The sequence below is a fragment of the Quercus suber genome, unplaced genomic scaffold, assembly GCF_002906115.3.
Source record: "Quercus suber isolate HL8 unplaced genomic scaffold, Cork oak 2.0 scaffold_467, whole genome shotgun sequence".
NCBI classification, from domain to species: domain Eukaryota; kingdom Viridiplantae; phylum Streptophyta; class Magnoliopsida; order Fagales; family Fagaceae; genus Quercus; species Quercus suber.
The window spans coordinates 166,030-179,889 of record NW_027069918.1 but is presented as its reverse complement, the minus strand read 5'-3'; the positions used below and the strand labels follow the sequence as shown (position 1 = coordinate 179,889).

The 13,860-nt window shown below is 36.8% G+C and overlaps 1 protein-coding gene and 1 pseudogene across 2 annotated transcripts; both read left to right on the top strand.

The window, feature by feature from the left end:
• Positions 1-3,076: 3,076 nt before the first annotated feature.
• On the top strand, positions 3,077-12,066 carry LOC112026486 (uncharacterized). 2 transcript variants are annotated; one of them, XM_065762657.1, is made up of 3 exons: positions 3,077-4,554; positions 4,765-4,864; positions 11,019-12,066. In XM_065762657.1, the coding sequence occupies exons 1-3, from the start codon at positions 3,173-3,175 to the stop codon at positions 11,019-11,021; spliced, it is 1,485 nt and encodes a 494-aa protein (XP_065618729.1). In that variant the 5' UTR covers positions 3,077-3,172; the 3' UTR covers positions 11,022-12,066. The 2 variants fall into 2 exon arrangements, with proteins under 2 accessions (XP_065618729.1, XP_023914945.1); XM_024059177.2 differs by lacking the exon at positions 11,019-12,066 and having other exon boundaries at positions 3,077-4,549.
• Positions 11,022-12,620, top strand: LOC136062924 (microtubule-associated protein 70-2-like; annotated as a pseudogene).
• The last annotated feature ends 1,240 nt before the right edge of the window (positions 12,621-13,860 follow it).

Below are 13,860 nucleotides of genomic sequence, written 5' to 3'. Positions count from 1 at the left end.
CAATCGCATCAATGTGGTTCTTTGAGAACGATTCCACATTAACGTCAATTGAATTTCTCTAGTACATGGCCAAACCTCCACCTCTATTATTCCTTTCCACAAAGAAGAGATTTTCAAAATTTATATTGCGTTTTACTTTCAAGTTTAATCAATTTGAATGTGTATGTTATAAACATATGTTAAATTGATTTGTTTAATTAGCTTTCTTAAATATTGTAGGGGCCTTTTTTGTTATGTTGGGCTGGGCTGGGCTGGGCTGCCTCCTGCGGTAAAGGTCCAAGTATTCTGAGTAAGGGAGTTGAGACCAGTCTAATTGCAACTCAATTTGGGCCAGTTTGTGCACAAATTATGCCTCGTTTACCAAGAGTGTGCTTATGGTAGGCAGAGCTGTTTCAGATGAGTCATAGTAGGCAAATATAAAAATAACAACAAAATAGAGCACTCTAGCTATTTAATAAAAAATAACCAAATAATCCCTATTCAAGAAACGTAATCGCAATAATAACAATGACTTTTACAAAGAAAGTAAAGGGAACAAATGGTAATATGAGTTAATCAAAAGAGAAAAAAATCAAATCAAATCTAGTCCGTAGAAGCAAAACCAAAGAGGGAAGAATGCATCCTCTCAACGCAATTAATCTCCCAGGGAAATCCTGCAATGGAAATTAATGGTTTTGAGGGAAACGGACTTGAATGGTTGGTGCCCAAAGGAATTCTTTTACTTTTTGACAGAGAGCAGGATTTTGAGAGGGAGAGAGGGAAATCGACCTACTAGTGCATGCCTGTTAGTCTAACTCTCTCTGTTTTTTCCTTTCTTCTTTCTTTGTTTTTTTTTTTTTTTTTTTTTTTTAGTTTTCCTCTTATCTTTTCTTTCTTTTCTTTCTTGTTTTTTGTTTTGTGATTCATCTCCTCTGATTCTTGCTACCCCCTCTCTGGGCATGGCAAGGGTCTCCTTATAGAGTGCTTACCGTGACCAGATTTTACTATTTTAGCCCTTAATCACTTTTGTCTAGTCTGGGTGTACTTGTTGACCATTACTGGTCTGTCTGTGTACCACTCTCCATTTCTAAACAAAAGAGAGATGTGTTATTTATTAGTTTGCTGTGGCACCCTTTCTTGCCACGGTGTGAGTGCTCTCTCTCTATCCCTCATGGCATGCATCTAGCGGTTCCCACTCAATCTTGTTTCTTTTGGGTGGAATGTCATTCCAGCAGGACGTATCCTCTTTCAAAAGAGTTTGGGCAGGAACCGCATAATAGGTTTTTTCCTCTCTCCCCACCACCAAACCATGCCCTCTTACCTCTGACCCATGACCCCACCATGTCCCATATTGGCTCCGTACAGGCTGGTGGTGCCTGGGCCTTGAGCGTGTCTCCCTTTCACGTATGTCCAAAATCTGCCTGCTACGTATGCGTTTGTCGTGGTCTGGAGGCTTGCCTGCACAGTTTGCCGCCCTTCTTTGACTTTTTATGTAGGTTGTTTTACAATTTCTCGCTCCCTTTAGGGGCTGGGCTTTATTTGATACTGAGCTTTATATTTCTTTCAGCCTATTTCTTGATTGCTATTATGTCCTGCCATATCACTCTGTCATTCCTGTTGTAATGACTTGATCTTGCTGGGTCTCTTCAACCCTACAGTTTATTCTTTTTCCAGTGGCTTAGCATAATCATGAGTTTTCTTACTTATGGGCTCCTGTGTCCCTTTTATTTTCTCTTAGGTATCATTGGCCCATTTGCTTTTCTTGGGCTTCCTCGGCCATTTTCCTAACTCTGTATTCCCATGGACTTTTACTAACTTTATTGGGCTTCCCCAACCCAATTACCTCATACTCATCGTTGGGATTTATGGGCCTGCCATCAACCCCTTACTTTCTTTGCTTGCATTGTTTTGGGCCTGCTACTGTCCATTCTCACTTTTCTACATCATACACTACCCATGAGTTTGTTATTTGCTATTTCTCTCTTTCTGGAGCCCATTTGCTTCCTCAAGACCCATTTATTTATTTTATGGACCTGTGATCCATTATTCTTGCCGCTTGGGCCTAATGGTTTTTTCTATCTATTTGCCAACTTCTTTTTGGTTTGTGTTGCTGGGCTCCTTTTTTCCTTTTTTGGTTTCCAAAATGACCATCAACAAATATTATTACATAAATGATGATTAAATTGGTCATTAGTTGGATATATTTTGAATTTATAATGAATATACCTTTTATATATGTACACTTATAATTTTATTAGGTTTTTGTGTATCTTACTGTCCAATATACGATATAGAAAAATAAAAAATTAATTCACGATACGATTCACATTTTAATAACTATGTTTATATTTCATGCCATGCTTATGTCATATAGCTCAGTATAAATGTTCAATGTTGTGTAACACGCTCTGACATGTAACTTACTATAAGTAAGTACATTAAAATCATTTAAATATATTGCTTTAGGTAAAAATTTATTATTAATATTTCAAAAAAATAAAAATCTATTTCAATTTTAACTTTTTATTATCAAAAATTTCAAGAATTTTAAAATATNTATATTTCTAAATTATAATAGGTGTAAATTATTAATCTTTACTCAAAAAAATAGAAGAGCCTAGTTCCTCCATAAGCTCGTTTGGTAATGTTATTCTAGTAATGTTGTTTGTTTTTTATGAAAATACATGTAAGTGAAAAAATTTGTAAAAATATGTGTAATATTATTTAAATACTGAAAATTATTGTTTAAAATACACTACCAAACAGCTCCTAATGGGCTGCTTTTCTAGTTAACAATTAAACACACCACTTCCGTAACATGGTGTGCAGCTTTTCTAGTTAACGGTTTTTTTTTTTTTTTTTTTTTTAAGAAGGATCTAGTTAACAGTTAAACACACAACTTCTGCATTTTGTTTTGTGTGCAGAAATTTAGAGAATGAATTGGGCCAAATTCTAATCTAAGCCCGATAATTCAATTTCAAGCCCATTTAATAGTGGTGGGTTAATTCTGCATATTCAAGCTTGGGTTAAAAGCCCAATTTTGTTATAAGGAAATGAATTTGAAAAAGCCCAATTTTGTCATGATACAGATTAAAAAAAATTTAAATCAGGGGCGGTGATTAGGAAGAAGCCGATTCGGAAAAGAAAGATAAAGACGAAGAAGCCGATTCGGAAAAAAACGAAATATAAACTAATGGAAGAGGAAGAAACCGCGACGAAAGCCGAGATGAGGGCGATGAAGAATTTGGATTTATCAAATTTGCCTCCTCGAGGAAAAATAGAGGAAGCTGAATCACCACCTTCACAATCACATCCAAGGCTCCACTTGAAGATCGTGGACCCGGAAATAAAGGAAGCCGAGTCACTGCCATCGGGGCCATCAGAAAGCTACAAACTCTACTTTTTTTTCTGGCACGTATTTAGTCCAGTCAGTTATTCCTTGTATGAGGTTGAAGTACCAATACCTCTTCCTCCTCCACCATCCAAAGCAGTCCAAGACGATAAAATAAGAAATCCAACGCCGCTTTCCCCTATCCTTCAACTTAAAACCAGCAAATACGCTGATGATATGTGTTGTGTTCAATTGGGCTCCATGTTGTATTTTTTGGGTGGCGAAATGAAAATCAAAAACCCATACATTGATGAAGATGTAAAGAAGGAGCTCACTGTCCGGGATCTTTACCCGAAAGACGTCTATTGTTTTGAGCTAACCAATGACCACAAGTACCGTGAACTGAAAGCCGGTACTGCAATGAACAGTGGGAAGGCCAGCCCCCTGGCCTTTGTGGCCGATGAGAAGATTTACGTGATTGGAAGCAGCCGCTGGGACTCAGATGAAAACTTTGTTTACTTTGAGATGTTTGATCCTAAAGTTGATAACTGGATCATCCTGCCAAATCCTCCAATAAGGAACGTGAACACTATATGGGAGGGGCATGTTGTTGTGGGAAGAAAGGCTCTGATTACAGCCTCGCAGCCGCACGAAACAGAGCGCCTATATTGTTTTGATCTTGACACACATAAATGGGCAAACACAAGCATCCCTGACTATCTTGGTAAGTTCTCCGGCGACACTCATTTTGTAGAGCATAGGCTTTATGGATGTTACTACGACACGGTAGCTGCATTAGTCCCATTAGAGGAGGAGGAGGAGGAGGAAGAAGAAGAAGAAGAAGAGGAAGAGGAGGAAGCAGAAGATAAGGAGCTTCAACAATTCTTTAAGCATCACCGCCTTCATGAAGTCTCAGAGAGAATGGGTATGGATGCTATTCGTAATGTTCCTCCGCAAGTGCAATACTCGGCAAGCCTGCTTCACTTGGGAAAGATGTACTTTTGTTATGTAAGGACTGGCATGCCTCCGCATCCGCATCCGAAAATTGCCAGTGATTTTGATATAGGAGATGACAAAAAACATTTCATTAGCATTGTAATTTTTCAAGTCGTCAGGGGGACATACATTAAAAATGACACTAGATTTTCCAAGGCAAATTTCCTTCATTCGGAGCACTATGAAGTTAATACTCCGTTCCCAAGTGACGGTTTCATCAAAGGCTGCTACGTTCTTGGCTCGGTATGGTATATTTTTCATGCCTCTTGTTCGTTTCTTCATTACTATTTTTTCTTTTCGTATCTACATACCATATGAATACTTCAGTTGTTTTTTGGGACTTAACAATGCTTGACTTGTCTTCATCAACCCACAAAACCTGGGATGATGGTGATCATTTCGAATCCCAACATCCCTCTTCTTCATAGAATTTTGAAAACACATGATTTGTGCAACAGGGATACCCAGAGTCGAGTAAACAGATCAGCGTCTAAGGTGGGGTGGGGTTGTCGGAAATCTTGGGCAGAAGATGTCCAAGCGCGCGTTTCGATTGCCAAGGTAACTCTCAATCCTGTAATTTCCTTCTCTCTGAAACAACATTTTGTCTACAAAATAAATTTAGTTGTTGTGTTGAAATTGTTTACTAATTTTTGGATGTACATTGCAACTGAAGAGTCTAGAGTAATTGTTGAATATTGCACTGTATAGAAGGGGGAGATGCGAAACCTTCAATGTTTATCGGAAAATGTGTTTGTAGGTCAGATAGGGTATTTTTTGCTCTAGGATTTTAATTTTTTAAGTTTTTAAGCAGAGTTGTTAATTCTTTTTTCACTGGCTTTATTTTCAGATATAAATTTTCCGAGTTTATAGTTTACATATATTTTTCATTAGTGAAAATCGAAGCACATGTGTTTAAGAGATAGGGTGTTGAGGAATTGAAAAATGTGTGTTTGAGATAGACAGGTTTGGATCTGAGATTTTGAAATATATGGTGTTTGTTTGTTTGTTTTTTATTTTGTTTTTTTCCTGTTACATTGGTGTTATTTTGGCTCCTCCAGTTAGATTGTGATTTCTAGAATCCTGATGGAGAATAATTTTCATTTGGAGAAGAGGATTGGGAGTGCAGAGATAAGTTGTAGATTAGGATTTAGAAATAGAGAAACTTGACAAAAGAATCTTCCGAATTTTGAAGTTCTAGAGTTCATACCTTAAGGAAATCTTCTTAGTTAATTAGTATGGTGATTTTTGAAGAAGTTCTAGAACAAAATCTAGCAGAAAAGAAAGGTTGAGGGAAAGAATGATTGGAATTGATAATACTAGGGCTGGGTGAGGCGGTCAAAGCCAATAACCATTGATCACGTCACCATATCAGAAATAGAAACAGATTCTGTTACAACACTATGACCTCTATTTTTTTTTTATAGGTCCCTATCAGTTAACTTAGGCTTCCATTGATACGCATGTCATTTTGGTTATCATATTGCTGTATTTGCAATGTCATTTGTTTCATTACTGCATATCTCTTTACATCCCCCTCAAACTTAGGGGGAGGTATCAACGTGAGTTTGAAACGAATAACAATAAACCAAGAAGAAGACATTTAGCAAAAATGTCACCAAGTTGATCCTTTGTAGAGATAAATTGCACTTGAATATCCTTTTGAACAACTTCGCACAAAAAGGTAATCCACCTCTATATGTTTTGTACGAGTGGAAAACTGGATTAGATGCCAAGGCCAATGCAGATAAGTTGTCACACCATAATAAGGGAGGCTTAAGAAGATAAATGTGTAACTCTTGCAACAAAATTCTCAACCAAGGGAGTTCAACCGCAGTAGAAGCTAAGGCCCAATATTCAGCCTCGGTGGAACTTCTAGAAACTGCAGGTTGCTTTTTAGCAGCCCAAGTAATAGGATTGGAACCCAGAAAAGCAATGAAGCCTATAGTACTTCATCTAGCACTCAAATCACCTGCCCAATCAGCATCTGAGAAAGTTGAGAGGAAAATGGGGCCAGGCTTAAGAAGAATACTAGAGGTGAGTGTGACTTTGAGATACCTGAGAATACGTTTAGCAGCCTGAAGATGAACAACGGTGGGATTTGTCATGAATTGACAAACTTGATTGACCACAAACAAAAGGTCAGGATGAGTGAAGGTAAGATATTGGAGAGCTCCCGCAAGACTTTTATTGGAATGAGGATCAACAAGGGGAATGCTCAGTGGGAGATAGACTGGCAGTAGCAAAGGGAGTTTTGGAAGGCTTAGAGTGAAACTTGTTATGTTTATGAAGAAGATCTGTAGCACATTTGGTCTGTGTAATGGAAAGGCTAGAGGATGTGAGAGCTAATTGAAGACCCAACAAATAACAAAGGGTACTAAGGTCTTTGAGTTCAAATTCAAGACCAAGAGAAGTGATGAGAGAGGCAATAGAGGATGGGGAATTTCCTGTGATGACAATGGCATGGACATAAAGGAGAAGATTAATTATTGTAGTGTTGTGGAAGTAGAGGAACAAAGAGGGATCTGTAGAGGACTTGAACCCCAGATGAGCCTTATTACCTGGTGATTATGTCATCACTATTTCTTTTGATCTTAAAGACCCATTTGGAACCAACATCGTTCTTGTTAGATGGTGGAGGCGCTGAAGTCCAAGTATGTTGATACCGGAGTGCCTGAAATTCTTTATCCATTGCCTTACACCAGTTGGAAAACTTACTAGCAATACCAAAGGAAGGAGTTTCTATAATATTATTGTCAACAATGGTTTTATAGAACCACTTTTGATTAGGTTTGGTAATGCCACTTTTAGTGTGCGTTTGGAATGCACGTTACGTTTTGCTGAAAAATGGTGGATCCCATGGCACTGTTCATAGGACCCACAAGTACGAAATTCAGTAAAATTTTTATTAAAACTAGGTCCCACGGCACTATTCACACATTTAAAAATTATTTTATTACAGTATTTTCAATTTTTAGTTTTTAGTTTTCAGTAATAAGTGGTATTCAAACAGACCCTTAAATCTAGTTTGCATAGGGTGAAGATTAGGAAGAGAAACAAGAGAAGTGGTGACTGGAAGAACATTTGGTGTAGGAATAGGAGAAGAATGAAACTGATTTTGCAGATCAGAAGTTGATTCTACAAAAGTAGGAGAGATAGATTCTGATGTGGTAGGAGAGTTATAAAGAGTAGAAGAACATAAATGCCTGTAAAGGATAGGAGAAATCCATGATTAAGTAGAGAAAGAGGGAGGAGTAGTTGGAGTGGTAGGTGGAGTGGTAGGTGGAGTGAAATGAACTTCATCAAATAGAACATGTCTAGATAGGTAAATTTTGTCAGTGGATTCGGATCAAAACAGATGTAACCTTTTGTGTCAGAAGAATAGCCTAAAAATAGGCAAGGAGTAGTTCTGAACTGAAGTTTATGTTTGTTGTAAGGTCTAAGTAGAGGATAGCATGTGCACCCAAAAGTTCTAAGTTGAGAAAGGTCAGGTTTGAAATGAAAGAGGGCTTCCCAAAGTGAGTCCAAATTTAACACTGAGGAAGGTAGCCTGCTAATCAGCTTACTACATAAGACCAATGAGCGAGAGGTAGATTGTCCTGTGACAACATGCTCAATGCAGACTCTACTATGTGTCTGTGTTTTCTTTCCACAACACCATTTTATTGTGGTGTATTGGGACAACTGAAATGATGGGAAATACCCTGGGAAGAACAAAATTGAGTAAAAGCCTTGGAGATGTACTACCCACCACAATCAGACTTGAGAACCTTTAGTGCTGTGGAAAATTGAGTTTCAATAAGAGACTTAGTAAACAAAAGTGGGAGGAACTTTAGACTTATGTTTTAACAAAAATAGCCAAGTAAAGCTACTATAATCATCTGCAAAAAGCATATAAAAAGAAATTCATTGATAGCAGTAATGGGTGCAGGACCCCAAACATCGGTGTGAACTAGATCAAAATGTTTAGCGGATTTAGTTACAAAATGAGGAAAGGATGCATTTCCCTTTCAAATAATGTTCACATAAAACTTTATTTTCTGGACTAGCATGAACAGAGTTAGGAATCAAATCAGGAAATACAAGTTATAAAGTTTTGGAACAAGGATGGCCTAATATTTGATGCCAAAGTAGCCATTTGTTGGTGATAGATTGTGCAGAAAAAGCAGTGCAGACACAAGACTTATGAGATAAACTTTGAGCATTGGAAATGTTGTCATGGGTCTTGTTAGGATAAATGGGGTATAACCCATTCTCACTCAAGCCCTTGTAAAGAACCATCCCCAAATGTAAATACTGAATACAAAAATAGTCAACATCAAATCTACACCTACAATTGTTATCTTTGCACAATTTATGGATTGAGAGGAGATTGGAAGCTATCCTAGAGACATGTAGAATATTACGAAGATCAAAATTAAAGAGTGGAGTTTTGAGAATGCCATTACCTATATTGTTGATAGGTAGTGCTTGACCATTGCCAACAGTGACATGATCATTTCCTTTGTATGGTTGTTGCATAGAAAGATTCCCAATATTGGCAGTGAGGTGATCAGTTGCACCTATATCAGAAACCCAAGAATCATTGGACTGAGTATAGTGAGATCCAGTAGCCATTGCAGCTAGTTTAGTAGGTGGATGCCTTCCCTGATGTGAAAAATACATGTGGTGATAGCAATCCAGTTCTACATGACCAGATTTACCACATGTCTAACATGATGGTCTCCCTTCAGATTTAGTGAATTAATTTTGATACTGTGAATTACTGCCTCGATGAAAAGGATTTTGTGAGGACTGATTAGATCTACCTTTGCCTTTTTGATTAAAGTTATTGTTCACATAGAACTGTGCTTGAGATGAATTTTGGGACTTTTGACCACCAGATGTAAACATAGCCATAGTAATGGCACTATTCTTCTTAGATTGTATAGAATCTTGAAGCTGCTTCTCTTCAACATGAAGCAGTGCATGTAACTCATCAAAAGAAAGTTGTTCAGTTCTGGGGCGAATTGCTGAACATAGAGGATGATACTCTCTAGGTAGTCCCTTAAGTACAATGTGAAGTAATTCTTCATTGTCCACATTTACTCCAACTGCTCGAAGCTTATCCCTTGCTTCTTTGATTTTGTGTAAGACCACATTCACTCAATCATTCTCCTTGATACTGTGAAGTTCAATCTTCAAATTTAGAATATTAGATTGAGAAAAGGAAGTAAACCTCTTCTCTCAAGCCCTTCACACATCAATGGCAGATTCAACTCCCATAACTACAGAAACTACTGTTGGTGAGAGAGTAGAGTTGATAAAAGTGACCAAAGCTTGATCACAAATCTGCCATGATTCAAATTCAGAATTGATCCGTGAAGTAATTTCTCCATTGCTGCCAAAAAGAAATTGATCAAGTATTGGAATTTATTCGTCCAGATGCCGAATCAAAGGGTAGGTTTTGAGAGGTGAAGTGATATGATGTTTCTAAACTATATAGTTTGATTGATCAAGCTTCACTGACATGAGATTAGGCATGTTTGAGAGTAAAAACAGTGGTGTTTGATTTGCATGATGATTGGATGGAAAAGATGTTAATGGAGGTATAGGTAATGAAGTTAAAGGTATTTTCAAGTGAGGTGTAGTGTTGGCTGAGATGAAGGCTGTGATGCCATTAATGGCTCTGATTCTATGAAGAAGTTCTAGAACAATAGAGACTAATCTAGCAGAGAAGAAAGGTTGAGGGAAAGAATGATTGGAATTGATAATACTTGGCTTACATTGATTAGAAACAGATATACAATATATAAGGCTGGGTGAGACGGTCAAAGCCAATACCGTTGCTCACGCCACCATATCAGAAATAGAAACAGATTCTGTTACAACACTATGATCTCTATTATCATTACATGAGTCCCTATCAGTTAACTCAGGCTTCCATTGACAGGCATATCGTTTTGGCTATGTATTGCTGTATACGCAATGTCGTTTGTTTCATTGCTGCATATCTCTTTACAATTTGTGCAGCCAGTGCTGTTAGCATTTCCTTGCTGAGTGAAACTACTGAAGCTTAAAGCTAGCTTTGGAAGATCTTGTCAATGCTATGGCAACAAACAAAAAAACTAAAATTAGGGCTCTGACATCACTTTTAGTGGGTGGAAGAGCAAACTCCACCAGAAATCAAGAGGCACAAAGCCCAGTACTTCCATATGTACACATCTTGCAACTGAAAGTATCAATAACTTAATGACATTGCAGGACTAAACAATCATCAGACTCTGATATTACACTGAAACATATATTAGTATATGCATAGTCTATGGTACTTTTACATGTGTATGACCATAAGGGGACTTTTGAGACTGTCCATATTCCAAATGCCACTGGGCATGAATTCACAACTCGTTTGGGCAATGTGTTCACTATTGGCAAGGGGACAAAACCATGGGTATCCCTTTCCAAGGGTAAGGGTATTAAGCTAACCATCATTGAAGAGGCCAGGAAGAGGCTTGGAGCCCAAACAGTATCCACAGCATAAGATATTGTGGTAAAAATTGTCATGAAGATTAAATAACTTTGTTATTTTGTAGTTTGATCCTGGATTTTTATTTTTTGTCATGTTTCTCATACTTTAAAGTTGAACAGCCGATCTTAAACTTTTGTTATTTTGAATTAAACTTTTGTAAAGAACTGACATAGTTTAGTTTGAAATGTCTTATTCACTAATCAGTAGGAGAACAAAATCCTGGACAAAATGCATCGGCAGAAGGTTGCAGAGGTTGAAAAGCTAACCCAAACTGTTCGTGAGCTTGAGGAGGCTGTTTTGGCTGGTGGTGCTGCTACTAATGTTGTGCGTGATTATCAAAGAAAAGTGCAAGAGATGAATGTAATGACTGTTACCTTTGGAATTTTCAGTTCTACAAAACAACTGGTAGACATTTTGAATGTGTTAGAAATGCTCCAAATTGCTTCTAACCTTCAAGCTTTACTAGGAGGAGAAAAAAACTTTAGAACGGGAAGTAGCTTGTGTGAAGGTTACTGTAAATCATGTTGCCACTGTAGTTGCAAATGAGTGGAAAGATGCCAATGACAAAGTGATGCCTGTTAAGCAATGGCTTGAGGAAAGAAAAAATTTTCAGGCATGTTACCCATTCAATGCCTCTTTATCATGTTCCTCAAAGTTCATTTCTTCAAAGAATACCCTGAATACTGAGCAAGTATTATTGCTGGAAGTCACTCTCTAATGGATGTTTCTGCTACAGATATTCTTGAAACAGTTGGTTCTGTTGTTAGTTTGTACTCAATTAATATGTTTATTTATACATTGATTGATTGATCAAATAATTCTGGAATAGGAAGTGTTTGAACTAACATCAAAACATAGTCTTCTTGTAGTGTGCTGGGTTTATCATCTAATAACTGTAAGTGAGCTAGGATTGTTTCATGATGCATGGAAGAAAGAGGCATACTATAGTCTATCCTTGTCTGCTATGTTTAATTTTGATTTTTATTGCCAACTATAAAATAGAAACCAGGGTGTTAAACAGGTTGTTATCAGATAAGACTAGGTGACATAGTTAGACCAATATGGAGTAAAGTGTTTCAAAATACATAGTTGCTATGGAAAGCTGAATATTGTTGTTTTGAAGTACAATAAATTATAAGGTATTGTGAAGACTAAATATAGTTTTACATATATTTTTAGGGAGAAATGCAACAGCTTCGTGATAAACTGGTAGTAGCTGAGCGCATCGCAAAGGCAGAAGCGCAGCTTAAAGTGAGTAAGCTAATCTATTAACTTCACTCCCTTCTTTTGTTACTTGCTGAATATTCATTTCTTGATTGTTCATTTATTACTTGATTTCTTAGGAAAAATACCAAAAGCAATTCAAGGTTTTGGAGGAAAGGCTTAGAAGTTAAAACATCTAATGGTAACTCTCGCATTGCCTTAGAAGGGAGAACCATAAGCAATGGATCGTCAAGGCGTCAGTCTCTTGGTGGAGCAGAGAATTTCTCAAAGTCATCCTCCAATGGGTATCTATCAAAGAGAACTTCAAATTCACAGTATGGGCTTCTCAGATCAAACAATGCTAGCACATTATTAAAGCATGGTAATATCTCAACGAGATCATTTGATGGTGGTAGTAGATCACTGGATAGAGATAAGCTGATACCAGATGCAAGTGGGAAAGATAATGTGCCCACCAATACCTGTGATTAGAACCTAATTAGCGAAACAAATGGTATTCACATGGAGAGTGCAAATGGAACTCCAATTGGAAACACCAAACCAGAACATGAAGATTATGTTCTATGGTCTATTTAGTACCAATTTTTCATATAAATCACACTAAAATTTTAGCATGTGTTTCATAGAAAATTACATACTTTTTCCACAATTAAAATGCAACATGAGTAATTTCATTCAATTAGTGATATCTCATTCAAACCAAGTCTGATTTTTGCCTATGACCATGCAAATTACAAGGAATTTCATGGTCTTAAACGTAGCACCAAAATTAATCCAATCACATGGTTGGATTTCTACTAAAGCTCAACTAGAATTAGTCAACTGCATAGAAATTGATAAAAATCAACAAAAATATAGGGTTTAATAATTAAAACCATGAAATCATTTAGAGCCGGACAAAACATAGTATCAACAAACCTCGTGATGATGAAGTTTTGAAGACATTCCAAGAATTTTCCATCCACAAAGCCTAAAGGTGTTGAGTTGTTTACGTTCAATCAACAACAAGAGCATCAACACGCATAATATTTTCATCAAAGCAAGCGGTAGATATGTGGATTGATCCGGGAGAAGAAGGGCAGAAATCTATTCTAAATTTTCAGAGATAATCTGCTATCAAACCATTCGCAAAAAAGAAGGTGCATGCATGTAAGCATCTAAACCTAGTTTAATTTATGTTTTAGTTTAATTATAAATTTTGCGCAATATGCTGAATTTTGATGATATTACCTATTAATGTTTAAGCATTTTCTTGAATGAGATTTTAAAATGATGTAAAGAAACATGATGAATTAAGATATGTAATGATTAAATGTGTTAAGTTTTGACTCTGAACATTATTTTAATCCATATGATGATCCTGAGTTTTTTCATCAACAATTAATGCCATTATGATGACGTGAAAAGTACATGTTTCATGCATAACATGAAATGGCCAATAACCCCTGAAGGACCAAAATTTCATTGAGTGGAATGGGTGCTTAACTTTTTTTTTTTTCTTTTTTTTCTTTTTTTTAAAGAAAAAAGCGCACATACACACAAAGGAGAGAAGATGGGTTCTAAAAAAAATGACTTGCTCATGTTTAGGTTCATGAAAGAAAGGTTTAAAAGAGGAGGAACATCAGAGAATCATCACAATGGGCTAATTGACATGTGATAACATCCCCAATAAAAGGTCCACCTGTGATACTCCAAAGCTCATCATATTCATTGAAATTAATGTTTCTATAACATCTACACTTAGAAATACAAAGTGCCAATTCTGTGCTACTTAACTCAGTTTTATAAGAGGCGGTCTTGCATCCAACTCTTAGAGAAATTA